General features: G+C 49.8%; 2 protein-coding genes across 2 annotated transcripts; both read left to right on the forward strand.

The window, feature by feature from the left end:
- Positions 1 to 12,114: 12,114 nt before the first annotated feature.
- Positions 12,115 to 15,528, forward strand: F5891DRAFT_1253325 (uncharacterized protein; the record flags this gene model as incomplete). The annotated part of the gene is made up of 8 exons (XM_041369920.1): positions 12,115 to 12,222; positions 12,409 to 13,071; positions 13,128 to 13,282; positions 13,351 to 13,668; positions 13,722 to 14,308; positions 14,397 to 14,767; positions 14,816 to 15,197; positions 15,254 to 15,528. The coding sequence occupies 8 exons, from the start codon at positions 12,115 to 12,117 to the stop codon at positions 15,526 to 15,528; spliced, it is 2,859 nt and encodes a 952-aa protein (XP_041230928.1).
- A 171-nt stretch (positions 15,529 to 15,699) lies between these two features.
- F5891DRAFT_1183292 (uncharacterized protein) lies at positions 15,700 to 16,514 on the forward strand (the record flags this gene model as incomplete). Its single annotated transcript, XM_041366262.1, has 3 exons — positions 15,700 to 15,915; positions 15,970 to 16,266; positions 16,314 to 16,514. The coding sequence occupies 3 exons, from the start codon at positions 15,700 to 15,702 to the stop codon at positions 16,512 to 16,514; spliced, it is 714 nt and encodes a 237-aa protein (XP_041230929.1).
- Positions 16,515 to 16,760: the final 246 nt, after the last annotated feature.

The following is a 16,760-nucleotide window of genomic DNA, read 5'->3' on the forward strand; positions in this document are numbered from 1 at the left end:
GTCTCCGGTGTCCGGAACTCGGAACTCGGTATGTCTAAACAAAAATATATTGCAAACATAGTTAATTCAATGTGTTGTCAATCAACTTGATTGTGAATCAAATTGTATTGATCTCCCCAAATTTTCCCCAGTTCCGAGTTCCGGACACCCGAGACCCGGCAGTCTCGGGTCTCAGGTCTCCGGTGTCCGGAACTCGGAACTCGGTATGTCTAAACAAAAATATATTGCAAAACATGGGTAAGTCAATGTGTTGTCAATCAACTCGATTGTAAATTAAATTGTATTGATCTCCCCAAATTCTCCCAAGTTCCGAGTTCCGGACACCCGAGACCCGAGACCCGGCACTCTCGGGTTTCGGGGTTCGGGGGTTGGTACATCTCGGTTTGGGGTTTGGGGGTTAGTAAAATGTTTACAGATATACATAGATTGATTTAAACATGTCTGGAAGATGTCGTTCGTCTAAAATGTCAAATCCTGAGTTCCAGGTGTCGGGACTCGGTACCCGGCACCCGGGACTCGGGGTTCGGCACTAATAATTTGACATTCGGGTGTTCGGGTTTTGGGTGATATCTACCTCAATCTGCAGTTTCGAGTTCTGGATATCGGGAGTGATCATTGAATGATTCAATTGTGGCATAGGTAACATGCATGGAAAAACGTTTATGTACATCTATCACTGAGCAATTATGTAGCCATGTCAACCTCCTCACCAGGAAGATCAACCTTTCCCTCAACATCCATCTCCTCATCAGAAGAATCATATTCTGGCAGGAGGTTACCTGGTTCATTAGGGACCACAATATCGCCGGGCGATTCTGGCAGGAGGTTGCCTGGTTCATCAGGGAGATCAATTTCGCCGGAGGATTGTGGACCCTCAGGCTGAACTTGGGTGGGCTCAACCATGGGACCTACCACAGCAGATTCATGCTCAGGCGTCAAGGGTGTAGGTTGCATGACTGAAAAGTCCAAATCAATGAGGTTGGAAAGTGCGGAGGGGAGGGGTGACATGGACGGGGGGGGACCTCCTTGACCAAGCAACATTATTCCATCGGCCGGTGTGTCCGGAAGTGAAAATGAAGGGTGCCGGTCGACCACTGTGCGCCGGAGGCTCTCATGGAGGCGTTGCAGGGTATCAATCTTAGCGTCCTGCTCCTGCACCCGAGCCTCAAGAATAGCGATGCGAGCTGCACCATCCCGAATCGCAATTGCCATGGAATGGAGATCCGGCATGGGAACATCGAGTGCTGCACGAGGCACTGCGACGCTGGAAGACCTGACTGCTAAGTAAAAAATTAGGTCAGCCGGTCATCAAAAGTATGGGTGACTTACCAGCTGGTGCAGGTGCAGGGACAGGTGCAGGGACAGGTGCAGGAACAGGTGCAGGTGCAGGTGCAGGTGCAGGTGTCTTCTTGGTAGTGATGGTCTTGCTGCGACCACGTGACTGCACCTGGGGTGTGGTTGCAGCAGGGATGGCCGGAGTTCGGGAAGGGCCACGAGATTGACTACGAGTTCGGGCCCTTGACCGGGAGGGAGATGGAGCATTGGATGGAGCAGGGGCAGGTGTCTTGGAACGCGTCCGGCCGGTGGTAGACTTCCCTCGGGTCCGTTTGGGCGGGGATCCCAGAGATGCAGGGTTGCATTTGATCTTCTTGGTGGAGCAGCGGATGCAAGACAAGCAGGGGAGGCTGGACCTCTTGTCCAATCGAGTCGCACAGGGCCAATTTTCCTTGACACAATAATGGCAGGGGTTGTTCTGTAGTATCCGTTAGTAGATGGACTAGAGGGAATATATTTGAGTACTCACTGGGCCGGGAATGGTGATATCAAATGTGGTAGTGGCCGGCGGGTCACCATCCGAAGCACTGGAAGTATCATTGGACTCCTCCTCAACTTCCGGACGCCTGCCGGAGGTTGCCTGACAGATTGTTAATACACATGAGTTTCTGGAAAACTTCTAGGACTTACCCGAGCCTCCGGACGACTGATGGGAGATTTCTAATGTAATGGGAATGAGTGGGAATTATACATGGGAGGTCCGGACATGTCCAAACGACTCACCATAACCTCCGGACGACTGCCGGCAGTCAGCTGTGGACGCATGAGCATATATTTAAAGTCCAAACGAAAAATGCAAACTTACCGAAGCAGGCCCAAATGATTGCTTCTTGGGGGAACCGGGTGACCGAGGCGACTGGGGCTTCCTTACCACAATGGTGCACTGGGGAAGGACGACCTCCGGCACTCCACGCGAAATCGGCTGCAACAAATTGAGAGCATGTCAGAAATCAGCCAGAACACATACCTGAACAATTGGGTCCTCATCATCTTCCGACTCCACAAACGGCTTCGACTTGGGGAGTTGAGTTGACTTGACACGCTTGCAAGCCTTCAGCGCCGACTTTGGAGGTTGGGAGGAGTGTCCCGAAATCATTGGAGACTTCCTCTTGTTGCTCCCCCCAACTTCCGGCGACAGGTCGACGGAGGTGGCCTTACCTTTTCCTTTGTGCCGGACCTCGGGGGTCGTCTTGCCGGAAGGTCCGGCGACGACCGGAGGTGAGGGAATGACGGGGGTGGGGGAAGGGACAAGTGCAGGTGAAGGGACAGGTGGAGACGGAAGGTTGAGAGTGAGTGGGCCAGTGGAAACGTTAGGGACAACAGGGAGATCACAGGAATTATCACCCAACGCCTCCCAGGCACGGACTTGCTTGCGCCAGGTGTGTCTAGCCACCCGGGGGTCATCGTGGCCAATGCTGTGCCAGTTGGGCAAAGCCCGGGGAGTCATGGAACGCACCCTCATCAGCTCCTTAGAGCAGGACACCACAATTCCAGGGATGTACTCCCCTTTCTCATGGGCCCGGATGATGTCAGCCTACCCGGACATTACAAACATTAATGTTACACTAATTTAATAAGTTCAACATACCAAAAGAGTGGTGACCTGCTTTGTTAGAACAAGGTGGACGTCCACAGAGCCGGCCGGGATGTGCCGGGCGCCAGCAATGATGCCCACAAGTTGAGCAGTGGATGCCTTGAGGTTGGCCAATGAAGATTGAACTTGAGTAGACATTTGGATGGAGTTGACAGATGTGAAAATGTTGAAAGCAGGGTGAAATCTGTTATCAATAGAATGAAGTTTCAAAGAAACAATACAATTGAAGGACGATGTTGAAAATTCGTTGATTGTTTGTGTTTGTTTGGTCATCATTTAACTTTCGGCAATCGCTGGCCATGTGTTGAACTTCGACGTTATCAGTTATCAATCAGTTCATCAGTGCATCAGCTCATCAGATATCATGAGCTCTCAACCTGGGGTCAGATTTCATGACCCTCCGGTCACTGAATTCACTTCAATGGATGTGGATGAGTCCTCCCAGTCCCGGATGTCCCTTGGTATGTTTTGTTTTTTCTGATTTCAGTCAATTGATCTGACATGGTTCAGATCCATTAGATGATATATACCTTGGGCCGGATGATGAGTTAGACTCTGATTCTGGATCGTCCGGTGGTTTAGATGTGTTGAATGTAATTCCCGGTATGTTTTCCAATTCAAATTTACATATTTTACATGTGCAAATTCATCACATATCTCCAGATCCATCATCTCCGGCTCTGGCGGATGGACTGGCCCTGTACGATGACCCGGACTTGTATCTTGGTCCGGAGGATACCTTGATTTCGTCTGATGATGCTCCGGTTATACCCGATTTTCCTATGGCTGGTGAGATTACCCTTTCAATCCCATGGTCACCTTTCATGGCATTTCCCCAGTGAATGAATCAACTGCGGAGCCCGATCCGGCCACTCCGGGTGTACCAGGTGCACCCATACCTTGTAGGTATATTCATATCATTTCATGTGCTTTACTCATGCTATCTTCTAAGCTATGTCAGAAGCTCCCGAACATCAATCGCCCGAGCCGGAACTCAACAATGAAGCCCTGCGTGCCATGGTTCGGGAGTTCATGCCAATCGGATCTTATGATCAAGCTGAAAGTAAGTATACAACATTTGATTATTTATCTCTGCTAATATCCTGCAAGTTCAATCAATTGTAGATCGCCTGGGAGATTACGAACAGCGTCATGGAAATCTTCCTGCCCCTACAGTAGCCCAAATTCTTGAGGCTGACAGACCATTCAGGATGGCATGGGCTGAAACATGCGACAAGCTGCGCAAAGCAGATGCTGACCTCCGGAGGATGCAAAGGGTAAGGGAGTCAACCTCCGAAATGCTGAAGGTATTGGATACCCTCATTGAGGCCTTTGAGGACTCAAGTAACATGTAAATATTGATCAATGTCTGATAGTAGACACATTGCAGTACTACTCAGTAGGTAGTCCTTGGTACTTGTATATTCTACCTACCCAGTACTCGCTGCCAGGTTTTCTGTGCTCGGTACTTGGGGCTCGGTACTCGGGGCTCGGTAGTTGGGGCTCGGCAGTCGGGGCTCGGTAGTCGGTGCTTGGTACTCGGGGCTCGGAATTCGGGCCTCGGAACTTGGGCCTAGGAACTCGGGGCTCGGGGCTCGGTACTCGGTGTTCGGTACTTGGGCCTTGGTACTCGGTGACCGGCGTTCGGGCTTCAGTATTCAGGGTTCGGTACTCGGGCCTTGGTACTCGAGATTTGGCATTTGGCAATTATAATTTGTTTGTTAGTACTTTGACATATACATAATAGCACTTATGACATTACACATGAGGGCAGGAAGATATATGTACATTAAGTGCGTCCCCGTGCTCTGGTTACTCTAGGTGTACTGTCTACTGGCATTTGCAACTTACTCCGGGTCGTCCTCGTGGATGGTTCAACAGTGACTCGAGTGCCCCTCCTCCTTTTCTGTGCTGGCGGTGTGATACTCTCTTCCATTTCGACATCATCTCTAACCTCGCCCGTCGCGTTGTCAGTTAACCCAGCGAGGAGGTCTCCCAATCGTGATGTCAGTAATGCACCTTTTTTGGCCGGCTTGGCCGGGCGAGGCTTTGGAATTGGACGTGGGACTGCCGGCCCTCTGGGTGTAGGACCTCCCGTCCTGGGCTTCTTCAGCGGAGGTCTCCCGTCAGCCAGGTCATCATCCACATTATGCTCCATATGATGAGTGGCACTCTCCTTATCACTCTCGGCTTCTGTCGATGACTCCTGAGGCCTTCGGATGGTAACCCTCTGTTGCCTTCTCACTATACGAGTCTGAGGAGAGGGCGAGTTGCCAGATATGACAGATGGTACCATGTCCCCATCTTTGTTCTTCCATGCTTTGAACAGAAATGTGGGCCCTTCGCCTGCTTCTTGCCGAGCGAGCCAAAACTGGAGCAAGGTAGTGGTGTCCCAAATTTGCAGCTTCGAAGGTTCCTTCAAGTCAACATCCGCCGGAAGATACGTCCGGGCCACGAAGTCATCCTGACTTTGTACAATGGCACTCCATGGCACAACCGCCTTGTCCTTCCCGGAGCATATCCCTTTGTCCATGCATTGAACAATTTGTCAGGTGATGCGACGACAAACTCACGATAGTGCGATGTAAGAAAGGCCCTTACTATGGCCTTCTTCTCCTCAAGTTTGGTGTCGGTGATGTCCGGAAGGAGTGGCACACCCTCCCCGTCCATTTCGAGTTCGAAGGCTGGTTTTCGAATTCGTTTTCGACCTCCCTTGACCTGACGTCCTCCATCCCGTGCCCCGGCGCCTATCATTGTGATGCTCAATATGTTCAATCTGGTATACATGGTTCACACACTCACCGAACTGTTCCTGCATGTACTCCTGCCACACTGGCTCAATGTCCTCCCAGTCCTTCGTCTTCATGAAGCTGTCCCCATCTCCTAAGGCCTCATTATCATCATGCCTGCATGAATATTTTGAGACGAAAAATCTCCATCTATGGATAAATGTACTCACATCCCGAACAGCACCTCGCCCTTTTCATTCTTCCAAGCTGACATCACAAACACTCTCATCCCACATTGCCTCCACATCTCGTTCGAAAAGTGCTCCATATATGCCGGACCCTTCTTACGAGCCACTTGTGCTTGTATCTCCGGAGGCGGACAGTTGTTGGACCACTCTTCGGCTGTTTCTTTAGCCTTCTCCAACTCGTCGTCGTCCAATTCAGCCATGACTCTCTTCACCGCCGCCTGATAATGTTTGAACATACCAGGATCTCCTGGCTTTACCCCGGACTCGTCCTCAATCCTCTTCAGCACCTCTTCGCGTTTTTGCTGGTAGACCACCATCCTGGGAGTCCATTTCCTCCCATACTTGATCATGTCCTTCCTTTCCTTCTTTTTCTTGTTGTTGAACAACCAAGTCTTGTACACCTAAGAGTTGATGAAAGAATGTGACATTAAAAATTTAGTTTTTCAACACAACAAAGAAGCCTCACCTGCTTCCTCTTTTTCCATTGTTTTTGGTCCAACTTCGGAGCAAACAACCTGGCCGCCCTTGCTATGGCAGTGAAAATCGCTCGCTTCTCACTCCTTTTGGCAGCAGTCCACTCAGGAAGGTAGTTCTTCAACTCCAAAATCTCCTTGTCCGTGAGCTTCTGAGACTGTGGTTGACGCATCCTGTGTCTTCCGGAAGTCGTGTTGGTGGAATGACCTGTTCTTGCCATAGTGAATCAAAATGCAGAAATGGCTAAGGATTTTCAAGGTGAAAGTATTAATGAATTGTGCGAAGTTGAACTTTGAGCAAAGCCTAATGATAGGTTAATCGGCCCATATTGGACCCTGAGCCATTAATGGAAATGAATTTGTAATAAGCCAACAGGACTGCACCGCATCATATTGCAATAACAATTCATTACACCTGAGCTGATGCCTTGCTTGCAACATTAATAAACAAGATGAAGATAGGTAGATGCACCCCAGTGCAAAAATCTCACAGGGTGGAAGCAAGGGGCAGCAAAGGTAGGAAGACTTGGGTCAAGGTCCCACTTGCAAGCACGAGGCGACATGCCTACAGGTCCATGCCTAACTCTCCCCCGGAATCACCAACAATTCAGCCTGTTGAGGCACCGCTGTAGAAACAACAATACAATGAGGAATAAAAGAAGCTCCTGACTGTATCTGTAAAAGTTGTAAGGTCGCGCGCTGCCTAGTCTGCGTTACTTGAGAAGCAAGTGCGTTCGACCCTATAGGGGAAGTGAGTGCAGCAAGGATCTAGAAGTGTGCGCTTCAGCGAAGCGCGAGAAAGCGCAGGAGCGCGCAAGGTACAAAGGCGCGGGAACGCGCGCGCGTATTAGCGCGAAGCGCGGGAAAGTGCGCGCGCGTATGCGGAAATGAGAAACTAAGCTTAAGTAGTGATATAAAGCAAGATAAGAGATATAAGAGTGCAAAATGTAAAGGAATAGCTTTCTACTATATTCTGCTAAGTAGTAAGTGGGTAGTAACTAGTAAGTGAAAAGTAGGAAAAAGTAGGTAAATAATAGTATGTACTGCTGGCGCTTATATAGCGCGCCTAAGCGCGCTCATGCGGAGCCGAAGCGCTACCGAGTAGGTATGTAAAAATATATATGAGTGAGAAACTATGATAAAAATAAAGGTGGAACTATGCTAATAAAGGAAATGGAAATATACGCACTAGGGAGCTTGGTGGACAGTGGATGGATGCATCTGGATGGCTGGCGCTATAGGGCGCGCAAGCGCGGGAACGCGCGCGCGCGTATACATCGTGAAGCGCGGGAATGGTGCGCGCATGGCGCGCATTGCGCGGGAAAGCTGCGCGTCATATAGGAATCACTGTGGATGGTACACAGAGTGATGCTGCGAGTTGGTGCTGTATACTCCCTAGTGTAAAGCGCCATATCACACTATGAGATGCACGAGTCTCTACATCTCCCAGGGACTTAAATTCTGAGTGTCCCCACTCAGCGCGCGCATGGTGAGGATTTTGCGTGATAGTATGCGAGTGCGATGCCTGTATGATGCTTGGGTCGTTGGGCGATGAATGCGCAAGTGCAGGAATTATTGCGTGGATGTGCGTGAAGCGTGGGAAGTTGCGCGCATGGTACGCGCAAGGCACGAGAATGTGCGCGCGCTATGCGTGAAGGCGCGGGAATGAAGCGTAGCATGGCGAATTGCAAGGGTGACTCTGGTGTGAATAGTGTTCCCTGGGTGTGAGGCGATGATGTGAGAGTGATATGGATGTGGCGCGCATATGGCATAAAGCGCGAGAAAGTGCGCGCGCGCAAGGCGCGAGAAAGCGCATGAGTGTCGCATGTGTTGTATTGTGCGTATGATGCGAAGTGGTGCAGTCCAAGAGCGATCCAATCCAAGTCCAAACCAAGTCCTGCTAGGCACGCTAAATATTAGGTGGTAAGGTTTGAACAGTGTGAGTAAAACTATATGTGAAAATGCGAAGGAAAAAATGGTAAACTTTGCGGATGTCCTATCCGACTTGTCTTCTTCGTGCGGCTGTCGACATCTACACCTTCCTATGAGCGAGGCGCAGGAAGCGCGCATGTGTGCGTGCGTGAGGCGTATGGGCGCGTGAATATTGCGCGCGTATGTGCGCGTGAGCGTGGGAAGACTGCGCGCATATGTGCGCGTTCTAAGGTAAAAAGGAGCATGGTGCCGCGTCATGCATGCGAAGAGAAAATATACTATTGAGCTAGGCGGGCACGTTCTATGATTGTTTTTCTTCTATGTTCTTCTAAGTGATTCCTATATGCATATATATCAGCGAGTTATTAGTTCTTTGGATGGCGTTATAATGAGAGAAAATAAAATGAAAGAGCGCTGGATGAAACCCAGGGTAAAACGAATGGTATCCTATGAAACAGCGATGCTATATGTTGTTCTTTCATGCGCGGCTGAGGCGCTTGATCCTCCTCCTTGAGCGCGTGCGAGTGCGCGTGACTAGCGCGCTTCGCGTCTCTTGCGAGCTGACGCTTTACCCAAGGTAGGGTTGGAATGAGCGAGGCTGGCGCGCTTGGGGGGGGCTTGTAACTGGCAGAATGAATTCCTGCACAACGCGCTGCAGGTTGAAGGCGCGCCAATGGGAGGCGCTGCAAGGGGTGTAGGGGCGCCCTACAAGCTGATAGGATGCGCGCGATGTGCGCGCCTTGGTGCGATTTCGCGCGAATTTAATTATATTGGCCGAACACGCGAGGAACGGCCATTTCTCTGCAAATGCATTAGCGAGAGACATGTATAGTGAAGAATTAGGCGCAAATGTTGCGCCAATGGGCTGTAAGGGTGGTATATCAAGGCGCAATAGGCGCATAGGTGAAGGAGAATAGTGCGCATCAAGGTGCGCAGGAATGAAATTGACATGGTAAGCAAAAGCGCGCAGAATGTGAATAAATGTGGGAAGTGCAAAGTTAAAGATGATGATAGGGGAGTTAGGCGCATATGTATGTGTCAGGCGCGCGCCTAAGTCGCGCCTGGATGGCTGATTGAAATATACTTTGTGTTGAATGATAGAAATGCGGTTTAGAAGGGGAGAAGCGATAGAAATGCGGTAGCGTGAAAACTCTGCTAAAATTATGAGTGCGCGAGGCGCGGGAACGCGCGCGCATATTGCGCGATGCGCGTGATCATGGCGCGTGAATAAGGGGTGGTGCAAAGATGAAGTTACAGTGATTGGAAGCATCATATAGCTCCTTAAGAGCTTTAAACATGAAAGAGACAGAAAACGCGAAACAAGATGAGAAAAAATATACAATGCCTCTAGGCGCGCGCATTGCGCGTCCTCAGGTGCAATATGGTGCGCCTGAGTTGCGCCAGGGTCGCCTGAGACATGCTCTGCTTGGTGGTTGTGCAGCGTGATGCACGGATGTTTTACCGGTGCGCGATAGTCACTGGAAGCAAAAAGCGCGACATGCGTGCAATCGTTAGTGACAATTGGAGTTACCAGAGGCAAACTCTGGTTGATGCAAGGTGCAACTTGAGCCTCTGATGCGGTAGGAGGCTCCTCTATAGGCGCGCTAAGGTGCAATAGATGTTTAGGGTCATCCCTGACCTCTAATGATGCGAGCAGTGATGGTGATGGTGCGATTGGCGAGGTTTCTTCCTTAAGCGATGCGATAGCGAGGGGCGAGCGTGTTTCTAGCGGTGCATTAGTGTGCAATAGATGTTTAGAGTCATCCCTGACTGCTGGCGAGGTGATAGCAATAGGCGCGCGCGATGCGATAGCGATAGACACGCGCGATGCGATAGCAATAGGCGCGCGTGTTTCAACTGGCGCGTTAGTGTGCAATAGATGTTTAGAGTCATCCCTGACTACTGATGCTGTGATTGGTGATGATGATGCGGATAATGATGGATATTGTGAAGGAGATGGTGCTGATGATGAAGGTGAAGAGGCGCCTGCAGCGCGCTTTGCGAGCGCGCGCTCGAGTTCGTGATCTAAAGCGATGCATTCTGGTATACCTTTGTATGCTGGCGCAGTTGATAGCTGAGGTGCGCGTGAATCGCGCGAAGGCGCGGGAAAGGCGCACGTGCGAGGCACGAGAATTGGAACTGGTGGCCTTTTGTTAAGTGCAACTTCCGAGGGTGCGCGATAGAAGAGTCCAGCTGTCGCATTAGTGCTAATGGTCGTATCCTGTGTTGCGCGACTCGCTTGATAGCGATCTTGGCACTTAGCCACTGGTGCGCTAACTGGCGTGTTTGGCGCTATAGTGGGCGCACTAATTGGTGCGCTTACTGGTGCGCTTGGCGCGGGAAAAGCGCGCCCAGATAATAGGAACTGCGCAGCTGCAAAGACGTCCATAAATGGATATGGGTCGTATGGGTGGTGGTCAGGGAACTTGATCATAAGGCGCAAGCGGATTTGCGCCTGAGCATCGCTAGGGATTCCTTCCATGAATAAGCGGTCGCGTTCGGCCTTTCCAATACAGTCTTCATCCATGAGTGGCTGCATAACCTTCCTGAATGCGCGCAGGTAATTGCTGAGTTCTGTGCAAGAAGGCATTGGTTTGTTAGCGTATTCGCGCACGATGGCGCGCAAGTCCGCAAGCGCGTAGCGTCTTTTACCATCCCATCCAGGATACATTACCTTCACCTCATCTAAAAAGGCGCTGTAATTATCTACTGCCGCTTCTGGCATGCCTCCCCATAGTTCTCGATCATCGCGCGCAAGGTAGCGGATGATACCTTTGATGCGGTCAAGTCCTTGGAGTCCTGCTTCATCAGCAAGCTGCTCATAGGTGTCAATAAACTCGGCCAGGTTGTCTGTAGTGCCATCGAACTTGGGCGCATTTGCAGTGCCGCGGATGGGCATTCTATAAGGCATTGCAGCGTGAAAAAGCGCAGGCGCGCGCGAGGCGTATAACAGGTGCGCGCGTGAGGCGCAGAGGCGTGGGAACTATTGCGCGCACGCAAGGCGCGAGAATGCGTGACTAGAAAATGGTTAGCTTTTGAATATGTAAAGAGATTGACCTTTATGTGTTAAATAGCGTGAAGTGCGAAGATGCGCAAAACTAGATCTTGCTGACTGCTCCCCTCGCGGTGGGCTCCAGTTGTAGAAACAACAATACAATGAGGAATAAAAGAAGCTCCTGACTGTATCTGTAAAAGTTGTAAGGTCGCGCGCTGCCTAGTCTGCGTTACTTGAGAAGCAAGTGCGTTCGACCCTATAGGGGAAGTGAGTGCAGCAAGGATCTAGAAGTGTGCGCTTCAGCGAAGCGCGAGAAAGCGCAGGAGCGCGCAAGGTACAAAGGCGCGGGAACGCGCGCGCGTATTAGCGCGAAGCGCGGGAAAGTGCGCGCGCGTATGCGGAAATGAGAAACTAAGCTTAAGTAGTGATATAAAGCAAGATAAGAGATATAAGAGTGCAAAATGTAAAGGAATAGCTTTCTACTATATTCTGCTAAGTAGTAAGTGGGTAGTAACTAGTAAGTGAAAAGTAGGAAAAAGTAGGTAAATAATAGTATGTACTGCTGGCGCTTATATAGCGCGCCTAAGCGCGCTCATGCGGAGCCGAAGCGCTACCGAGTAGGTATGTAAAAATATATATGAGTGAGAAACTATGATAAAAATAAAGGTGGAACTATGCTAATAAAGGAAATGGAAATATACGCACTAGGGAGCTTGGTGGACAGTGGATGGATGCATCTGGATGGCTGGCGCTATAGGGCGCGCAAGCGCGGGAACGCGCGCGCGCGTATACATCGTGAAGCGCGGGAATGGTGCGCGCATGGCGCGCATTGCGCGGGAAAGCTGCGCGTCATATAGGAATCACTGTGGATGGTACACAGAGTGATGCTGCGAGTTGGTGCTGTATACTCCCTAGTGTAAAGCGCCATATCACACTATGAGATGCACGAGTCTCTACACCGCCTCCTTGGGAAGACTTTCCTGACAATACTTACGAGCAGGACCAAGGCTCATTTGAGCCTTTGCAACTCCCAAAAACCATGGCAAGTTCATGTACAATGTTGGAGTGTCATTCAAACTATGGCTAAGCATTCAAAATACAGAGTCAAAATGACTACCTCAGGCAATGGCTGCCAAGGCAGGAATCATATCTACATCACCTCCTCGATCGAGAAGCTCCACCCGAAGACAGGAGATGCATCATCTGCCAACAGGATGGGGTGTACAAATGTCAAGATTGTCTTGGCGAGCCACTTTATTGCACGGGCTGTTGCAGGAGTCAACATCGTAGCAATCCTTTCCACTGGATCAGTCAATGGAATGGGCGATTCTTTGAGCGGAGTTGTCTAGCTCATGTGGGACTCATTATATACCTTGGCCATGATGGCAAACAATGTCCGGCGGTCACCGATCGGTGGGATTTGTTTGAAGAAGATGAACCCGAAGACCTGCTCGAGCCTGAAGATCTGCCATTTGTGTCCGGACCCGAGTTCCAGCCAAAGGAAAACACCATGGTCATCGTGGACAAGTCTGGAGTTCATCGCCTGGAGGTTCAATGCTGTGAATGTCCGAATGCCATGAGTCCGGACATTCAAATGTTTCGACACGGATTTTTCCCTGCATCTTTTAACAGGCCAAAGACTGTGTTCACCTTCAGAGTGCTCAATGATTTTCTACTGGACAGCCTTGAATGCGGCACCTCCGCGATGAACTATTACAGCAAGCTCCGGCGAATGACCTCCAGCATGTTTCCACACCTTGTTCCGGTAATGCCTTACCCTCATGATATACTGGACATCATATTGACAAAGCACATTGCAAGGACCGATACAGAGAGCTCATGAGGGTCGCTCGACAGTGGAGGCAGTTGAAGACAATGAAATGGCATGGCTTCGGCCATCGTTCTGATAACCCGAGCACAGGAGAACTTGCATTATTTTGCCCGGCATGTCCTCAGCCTGGGATTAATGTGCTGTTGTCAGAGGATGAATCTCTTGATGAGTGAGTCCTATTCTCAACCTATGTGGCCTCCATAATAATACTAGGGATCCAAGCTGGAAATACACCCGGTCATTTGTGATGGACAGAAATTTCAAAGCCGAACATCTGCATCCCATTAAGCCATTCAATGAAGTTTGGCTGTCCGATGGGCTTGGATTCATGGTAGGAAAGGACAGGTATAAAATGCACCTGGCAGAGGCTGCTGACACAGTGGAAAAATCAAGCTGCAACAATCACCGGGCAGTAAATCAAGCTAATGCTGCTCGGCACAAGCTGGAGTCCACCGGTATCGGGGGAGTTGCCTGTGCCAGACACGGTTGCTTTGTCCCTCACTCCATGGTGGATTTTCAGAAAGGCGAAAGGCAAGCCACATCCACCATTCCCCATTCACGAGTTAACCATGGGTCACTTGCAGACAAATGAACATGGACTACGCCCTTTGCGAGGCTTCCCGGCACAACATGGAAGGCATCACCAGGGCTGTCACCTTCTATGATATTAATTGTCAATACAACAAACACTTTCGGGTTCGGGTGGATCGAAGTCGATTTCTAGAAATGGCACCACAACTAACCATCATTCCCGGAATTGGGTTGTGGCACGTTCATGGCCATCAGGACAGCTGCTATGTCCGATATGCTTCTAACTTTATTGAAGGCATTGGTCGGATCGATGGAGAGATCATGGAGACGCTATGGGCATGGCTCAATTTGATCTCTCCTGCTGCTCGGGGAATGTCATCTCCCCACCGAAAGGAATGCCTTGATTATCAGATGAATGACTCCAATTTCTGCAAGATGATTCGCATGAAAAGGACTCTATGCCGGAAATACAAACTGGCTAGGAATGGTATCTTAGAAAGTGGAAAGGCATTCGACAGACTCGATGAAGCAGCACCCTCACATTTGAAGACAGAATGGTTAGCCAGGGAGAGGATAGCTCAGTCAAGCAGATTGAATGATCCTTCAGCCATGGATGAATATGAGATCAATATCAAAAAGGGTACGTTGAGTTCCATTGTCTCCATCGAGGACTGAATTAATATTGCACTCAGCACCTCGCAAAAAGGAGATCGAGCTTAGATTGTTAGAGGAGGGTAACGCCCGCAATGCAGCACCCTCTCGCAGATCTGTGGCGACATGGATATCAACAGGGTTAGCAATTGAAGAGGCTCAGATTGCATTGCTCATCGAGGTCCGAAGGATCGGAAGAAGATCCACCGAGACACAGAGATTAGACATTGCCCGTCAAAGAGATCGGCTCCAAGGCCAGATAGATGGATTTGCTCGGTCTGCTCTAACACATCTCGGGGAGGGATTTGATGCAGATGATGAACCTGAAGACTTGGATGTAGACATTCTAGATGATCTCGATGATGACCCGGCGGATTTCACAGAGACATCTCACACATGGACAAACTCTCCCGAGCTAACTGTAATCCCATTGCCATCAAACCTGGGGGTTGACAGATGCAGACGATGCATGGCAGAGGATCTGATTCCCCTGGAGATGTCGCTTCGTGAAGGGCAGGCCAATGATGCCCTTCACAATCTCCGCATTTACCTTTGCAACAAGGCCATCCTATTCCGAACAACCGTTAGGCAGGCCAATTCCCAGGCCCTGAAAACTCGAGCTTGGTCCCAGGTAACGTCGGTGCAGCAGGCAGTCTCCCTCCATGCCAGCATATATACAAAGACAAGGAAGCAAATGATGAAACTTGAGCCGGGGCAAGACCAGCTTCAGAAATACAAACCCCTGCTTCGCGAGCAACTCAAAATCAGCACTGCAGTGGGCGACCCAAATGCCCGAGGTCAACGAAATGAATCTTTGGCTTGGTTTTGGTCTGTTGAAGTCAACCTCGGGGGTCCTGATCAATCGTGGAATGAAGAATGTGAGTTCCCGCTTGCATGTCATATCCCGCGGTTACCTGACTGGACCCATGCCAAGTTTACCGAGTCCATTGGCTGAGGGCAAAGGCACTATGGGATCAATGGAGGGAAGAAATGCTATTGGTCACATTCGAGATGGATTGGACATGTAAGTTCTTTTTGTGGAAAACAACCATATGGGGCGAGCACATGCAGGAATCATTGGAGAAACGACTTCCGGGTCACGGATGCTACGCTGGAAGGCAATCCCACATGTATTCATTGCTGGCACAGGATGCGCAGGCAGCTTTTCAAGACCTACAAAACGTGTTGATAGAGGCTGGAGATGAATGAACATTGTTTTCTCATGAAGTCCCTTTTTCCACATACATAATTGACGCCTGGGAATTGTCTGGGTCAGCCCATGTCGGAGTTTGAATTTCGTATCCATCCATCAGTGATTCTTATCTTCACATCTTGACCATCTTTCACTTGTATTGCCAGCGCCATAGTCCTGTATTAGCCATGTCTGCATCTCATGCATCCACTTCTGGCACTCTGAATCCCGGAAGCCATTACCGACCTCTGAAGCTGAGCCTTGCAACTATTTCCTGCACATTGGCAATGGCTGGATCGCGCGTCCGTGCAATCATCTCTCAATATCGGACGGAAGCTGCCAACAATGGTCTATCTGCTGACCGGATCAAGTATTTTAAAGCCGGGCTGCAATGGGAGATGAATGTATGTCACCACTGCCCTGATGACTTTGTTGGTCAATGCTAAGAATTTGAGCAGACATTTGTCACACCACTCCTGCAGTACTCCGCTTCACAGAATATCGTGTCGGTTCTTCCGGTCCCTGTTGCTTATATCCTTAAGTTGTATCCCATGCTGACCTGGAACACTGTTCCGGACGACGTCTTTTCATTCCACCTCCTTTCATTTCATGATGAGCCAATTGCAGGACATCCGTCCCGGATTGTGTTCGCATATACATGTCCATGGTGGATGGGAAACACCACAATCCCTGATCAACCATGGCAGTGGGATGAAATAATGGCTTCCTGCGTCTCTCACTACCAGTATTGGGCGGTAAGATGTCAGCTGAATTACCTTGATTGATGACTTATCTGTTTCAGCTTAATGTTGAGGATGATGCTTTGGTACTTCCAGAGAAGTTGAAAAACACTTCGACTCCACCACTCATGGGACTGAGATTCATCAAAGAACGCATGGAAGCATTGCTGGAGGAGCAAGATCAGGGCATCGAAGCTAAGATGGGAGAGGTGAAGATGTACACTGACATGTTAGAGAAATTGAGGAAAGGCAAAGGAGTGTAGTCCCATTCACTCTTCATTGTATACAAGATGTAACATATTCTATGCATTCAAAAATCTCACATTTGAGTCCTGGACGCCCAGGTCCCGAGTCCCGAATTTCGGAGGTCGGAGGTCGGAGACCCGGAGCTCGGCAACTGTGTTGGGTGTCAGGGTATCCAGACCATTGGAGATAGCATGTGTGAGTATTTTGCGTTTCATGGTTTATGTTGGGTGAATATGGAATTGGGGATCAGGGACTCGGTATTC

This window comes from Suillus fuscotomentosus, assembly GCF_016647785.1.
Source record: "Suillus fuscotomentosus strain FC203 chromosome Unknown F5891scaffold_7, whole genome shotgun sequence".
NCBI classification, from domain to species: Eukaryota; Fungi; Basidiomycota; class Agaricomycetes; order Boletales; family Suillaceae; genus Suillus; species Suillus fuscotomentosus.